The sequence below is a fragment of the Sardina pilchardus genome, chromosome 9 (assembly GCF_963854185.1).
Source record: "Sardina pilchardus chromosome 9, fSarPil1.1, whole genome shotgun sequence".
NCBI classification, from domain to species: Eukaryota; Metazoa; Chordata; class Actinopteri; order Clupeiformes; family Clupeidae; genus Sardina; species Sardina pilchardus.
Window position 1 is genome coordinate 12,251,284 of NC_085002.1, and position 5,000 is coordinate 12,256,283.

The 5,000-nt window shown below is 44.8% G+C and overlaps 1 protein-coding gene across 3 annotated transcripts in view; it reads left to right on the forward strand.

Moving 5' to 3' along the window:
• The window catches only part of itga7 (integrin, alpha 7), a 39,518-nt gene that overhangs the window by 19,073 nt on the left and 15,445 nt on the right, over positions 1-5,000 (forward strand). For 2 of the 3 annotated variants that reach the window (XM_062545800.1, XM_062545802.1), the window contains exons 4-5: positions 138-393; positions 2,043-2,174. In XM_062545800.1, the coding sequence (XP_062401784.1) occupies positions 138-393; positions 2,043-2,174 (388 nt within the window). Of the gene's footprint in view, positions 1-137; positions 394-2,042; positions 2,175-2,825; positions 2,931-5,000 lie in introns of all 3 variants that reach the window. The other variant, XM_062545801.1, reaches the window with a different exon arrangement.

A 5,000-nucleotide genomic window follows, 5' to 3' on the forward strand; every position in this document is an offset into this window, starting at 1 on the left:
AATCAATCAATCAATCAATCAATCAATCAATCAATCAATCAATCAATCAATCAATCAATCAATCAATCAATCAATCAATCAATCAATCAATCAATCTCTCTTCCTGTCCCTCCACTCCTCCCACTCCTCTACTGTAGACGTGTGCCCATCTGTATGAGCTGAGGCAACGTGTGCGGCAGCCCTCGGAGACACGCGACCCCATCGGCCGCTGCTACGTGCTGAGCGAGGACCTGACGGAGCGGGACGACCTGGACGGGGGCGAGTGGAAGTTCTGCGAGGGCCGTCCCCAGGGCCACGAGCAGTTCGGCTTTTGCCAGCAGGGCATGTCTGCCAGCTTCACGCCCGACAACAACTTCATCCTGTTCGGGGCGCCAGGCACCTACAACTGGAAAGGTAAAGGGAGGGAACTGTGTTTAGGGAGCGCCAGATCTTCATTTGGTGTGTGTGGATTGAAGAATGCTAATTGTTTATTGTTTAGAAGGTCCCCATTAGCTGGAGCATAAGTGGATGATGGGCATGGCTAGGCGCGACGTCATCATATCCAGAATTTCTCAGAACAATTAGTGCAAACTGCACTGCACAGTGGATTACTTGCAGAAGCATGTACCTTGCTCAAAATGCTTTCTTTATGTCTCAAAAGCAAATAGTTATGCCAATGAAACTGTCAGTGGAATCAAAATGACAAGTCCTGATGCCGTTGTTTATGTCATGATAGTCAAACTGTTTTGCCTTGTTGTCAACATGATATTACTCTGCAAGCATTTTCTAATGAACAATGCACAAGGCAGCACCGTTACATTGTGTGTAAAGGAAGGGGGTTAATTGCAAGACAGTCGTTATGTCTAGTTATGACAGCTAGTTCAACACATTTGCAAGTTATTGCTAAAGTGATGAAATGAGGTATAATAGTTTTTGGGGGTGGGACTATTCAGCATGGAACCAGTATAGTGTATTTTGACCAACATGACATTGAAAATGTTAAAAACAGCAGACATTTGTACAAAACCAATTGAATGGACATAGTAAAGCATTGCTGTTTGTTCAAGATAGGGAGAAACTATTTTAATGATGTACACAAGTGATAAGATGTTTGAACAACAATTGAGAATTTCAGATAAATTCTTATCTGATAATAACAATTATTTATTTTATAGTTTACTTATTGCAACAAAGCAACTGAGAAAAAAACTGTATGTGAAAATCAGAAAAACATTTCGTGCCTAACTAAGAAAGTGGTTTGTTATATTTCATATTTGCTGTCTGATGCAAACTTCAGGTTCCACTTTGCTGAACAGGGGAGGCAACTAGATTTATGAGTGTGTGTTAATTGAAAGTGTAGTAATTAGCTGGCAGGCAGTCTTTGCATGACTGATGATGCAGCTGTCAGTTCATTCATTTACATGATGGAATGTCAAAATCTTGGCCCTCTCCAAAACTTTATCGCTGAGGTAAATCAATGTTTCATTTAACTTCGAACTCGCAAAAGTTTTTAAAAGGGAGACAAATTCTTTTTTTGTGTGTTCAAGCATTTCCATTTGGCTTTGGCAAAGCCTGAGTGTGTGTGTGTGTGTGTGTGTGTGTGTGTGTGAGAGAGAGATATAAAGAGAGAATGAGAGAGAGAGAGAGAGAGAGAGAGAGAGAGAGAGAGAGAGAGAGAGAGAGAGAGTGAGTGAGTGTGTGGGTGGTTGCACTCACTCAGTTTTTGTGCCAGTGTAAAATAATGATTCTGTTTGTCTGAAGAGATTTTCTTTTCACTGCTGAGTTTCTGAGAAGGCTTTTTCATTTAAAGTGCTCGTGAGTGTCCACAGTTTTTACTATACAGAGGGTTTTTGTACATTTCTATTGTTACCTGTATGTGTCTTTTTTCTGTGTGTGTGTGTGTGTGTGTGTGTGTGTGTGTGTGCTTGCGTGCTTGCGTGTGAGTGTATATGTGTGTGCCCGGCAGTGTGTATGTGTTGGTGTGTTTGCGTGCACCAGTATATGTCTGGTCATAATTAGTTGTCTATGTTCCATCTGTGCCCTAACCCCGCTCACATCCCCAGGAGAGATGCATGTCCAGCTTCTCAACCTGACCGTGCTGGAGCTGGGCTACTACGACGACGGCCCGTATGAGGTGGCCGACGAGAAGCAGCTGAACGCCTCGTTCATCCCCGTGCCGTACCACAGCTACCTGGGTACGGCCCAGCTGTCCCTCCCCTGTGGTCCTCCCCCCAGGAACCCCAGCGGGAGGGCATGGAGAAAGGCCACAGAGGGGTCCCCTAGACTGAACCTCAAAAGGGCTGGGATATGTCTGTCATGAAACCGCATCTCCTGCATCCAGCCGTCCTAACAGACTGGTCAGGCTCTACCCTGCCTCTCCTGGCTGGCTCGCCAGGCTCGATGATTTGGTTGTTAGCTCCACATAGTTTCCCACGTGAACTCAAATTCGGTAAACAGAGCCGTGAACGCCCCTGATGTTTTTTTTATTATTATTATTTAATGGTCAGGCTCTGCCAACGGGCCTGGTCAGTGTCCCAGCAGGGAGGGGGCATGGCCTCAACCCCACTGTGGGCGCTGGACTCTTTAGAGGTTCAGTCTGGGTCTCTCTCGTTGTCTTTCTGGAAGGTTCTGGTCTTGTTAAGGCCAGACCTGAAGTCACTATGAAAGCACAGTACTTCTCACCTGCACCTTTTCTTTTCTTTGTTTCTTTCTCTTTTTTGTTCTCCTGTCACTCTATCTCCCCTTTTATCACCACCTCACCTTCATCCCCTTCCCCTACACCCTGCATTTCTTTCTTTCTCTCTCTCTCTCTCTGTCTCTCCCTCTCTCCTTCTGTGGGGCCCTAGGGCTCATGTTCTTGGCCAGTCCCATTGAGGATGCACTGGTGTACAAATCACTGGAACCCAGCAGTCGGCCCGTGTTTGAGGATGTAGCTCAGAATAGCTACTTAGGTTTGTTGGTCCTCTCCGAGAACAAAACAAAACCCCCGGCTACTTTTTTTTTAATGAGAATCGTTTTGTAGTGGTAGACTTACCCTTTCCGTCGAAACTCTTTTTGCCTGGATGCAACTGTAGCATTTGTGTGTGACTTGTGTGGGGATTATGAAAAGACTTTAGACCTCCTGACTTTCTCCACATAATAAGACACTGATTGCTGTATTACTACAAGAAACAAGCTAATATGCGGTAATCCCTCTGAATTAAAACCATAGCAATCAAATGCTAGTATAATACCCAGTGTAATTTCAGTGTATGTACTGATATTTTTATTATTCTGATTGAGGTGCTGCTCAAAGCTTGTTTATGTGGCTGTGCTGTGTAAGTCAGTGCAATGGAGAAAGCCAGGAGCTGTAGCATAGCAGGCTTTTGTAGTGAAGCTTTGGTGTTTGATGTGTGGAATTTTAGTGTGCTTCTTGTCTTTCGCCTTTATGTTCAGTCCTTTCCTGTTAGTCTGCCGTCTGCATGTGTGTTGAGTTTGTGTGACTCGGCCCTGGTCCTCGGTGGAGGTTTTCTGAACAGCTTAGCAGTACTTACGTCACTAGCTTCTTCAAAAGTAGCCATTGTGTATCCTTCCTGATCATGTCTTGTAGAAGCCTTGTGTTAAAACTTACTTTGATTATACCTACAGTAGAGTAGATGTCTATGTCCTAACACAGATCGAATGGATAACACATTGACACCAGTGTATTGGTACTCGCAGAGGATATAGTCAACTCTGATTCTCTTCAGAGCATTCCTCAAACAACTCTACCTCTTCTTTCACTCTTCTACTCCTTAATAAACCTCTCCTTGTCTTACACTCTCTCCCAGAGTGTTCATATTAACCTCAAACCTTAACAATATAACATGCATGACACATACAAACTAATCTGATGCCATTCCAGATACACATGCTTCTGAATATCTTCTACAATGTCAGTATCAGTCATTGTGCATGTTAACTGAATTGTAAGAATACCAGAAATTTACAGAATGGTCATAATTATCATAATTTCATTTGTCTGAATTCCAGATGATTTACAAACTCACTAATGTAGTGCAATGCACAGACCCAAAATATGCATGTGCAAGATTTGAAACATTTTATTCGACTATTTCTCCAAAGATTAACCCAATACGCAAAAGCACAGTTTTTAGAGACTTTGAAACCCATACTGTAGTATTTGGCCATAGTATTTAATGCCTCAAGGTGGATTGCTGTGTCTACTGCAGCATGAGCGAGTGAGTGAGAGAGCGAGCGAGCGAGCGAGTGAGTGCTCTCACAGTGGAGATGGGCATGGTCCACCTCCTCCTCAAATCGACTCCATTTAGCCTGATTAGTGTCAGATACGCCTCGAAGCAGCTCCCTGCCCCTGTCTGTCTGCCAAGCCACAGGACAATACGACCCAGTCAGCCTCCACACACACACACACACACACACACACACACACACACACACACACACACACACACACACACACACACACACACGCACTACTCCCAAGGTCTCCCCTGAGCTCTCCCATCTCTCTTTATGATCACAAACACCTACACAGGCCTGCCCACGATTGGCTCTCACTCACCACCATCCTCCACCTTAAAGCCATAAGCTGACCTTTCCACTGCGTAGCGGTAAAATCTGCTGTCTCTACTCCGAAGCACTGGAAAACCCCCTTAAGTTTCATCAGGAGACCTATGGGGGCTATTTTATGGCTTGGTTATCATGTTGAAATAGAGGCTGAGAACCCTTTTGCACACAGTTTGCTGGTTTCTATTAATATCCACCCGTGGTGGAACCGTGCCCTTTTGGCTAGCGGTTTCAGCGCTCTGCGGCACTGTCGCTAATAAACAGCGTGAGAGTTTGGATGGAGACGCTGTGCAAACGTGTCCACTGCTCGTCCGTTCGTCCGCTCACTCGCTCGGTCACTCTTTTCCCACACGCTCACAGTGACCTGGAGAGTTATTTTTCTTGTTTTTTTTTTTTCTTACGCTTGTGGAGATCACACCTAAGAGTGCAGCATTCCACACCTGCCACCCTGGAAT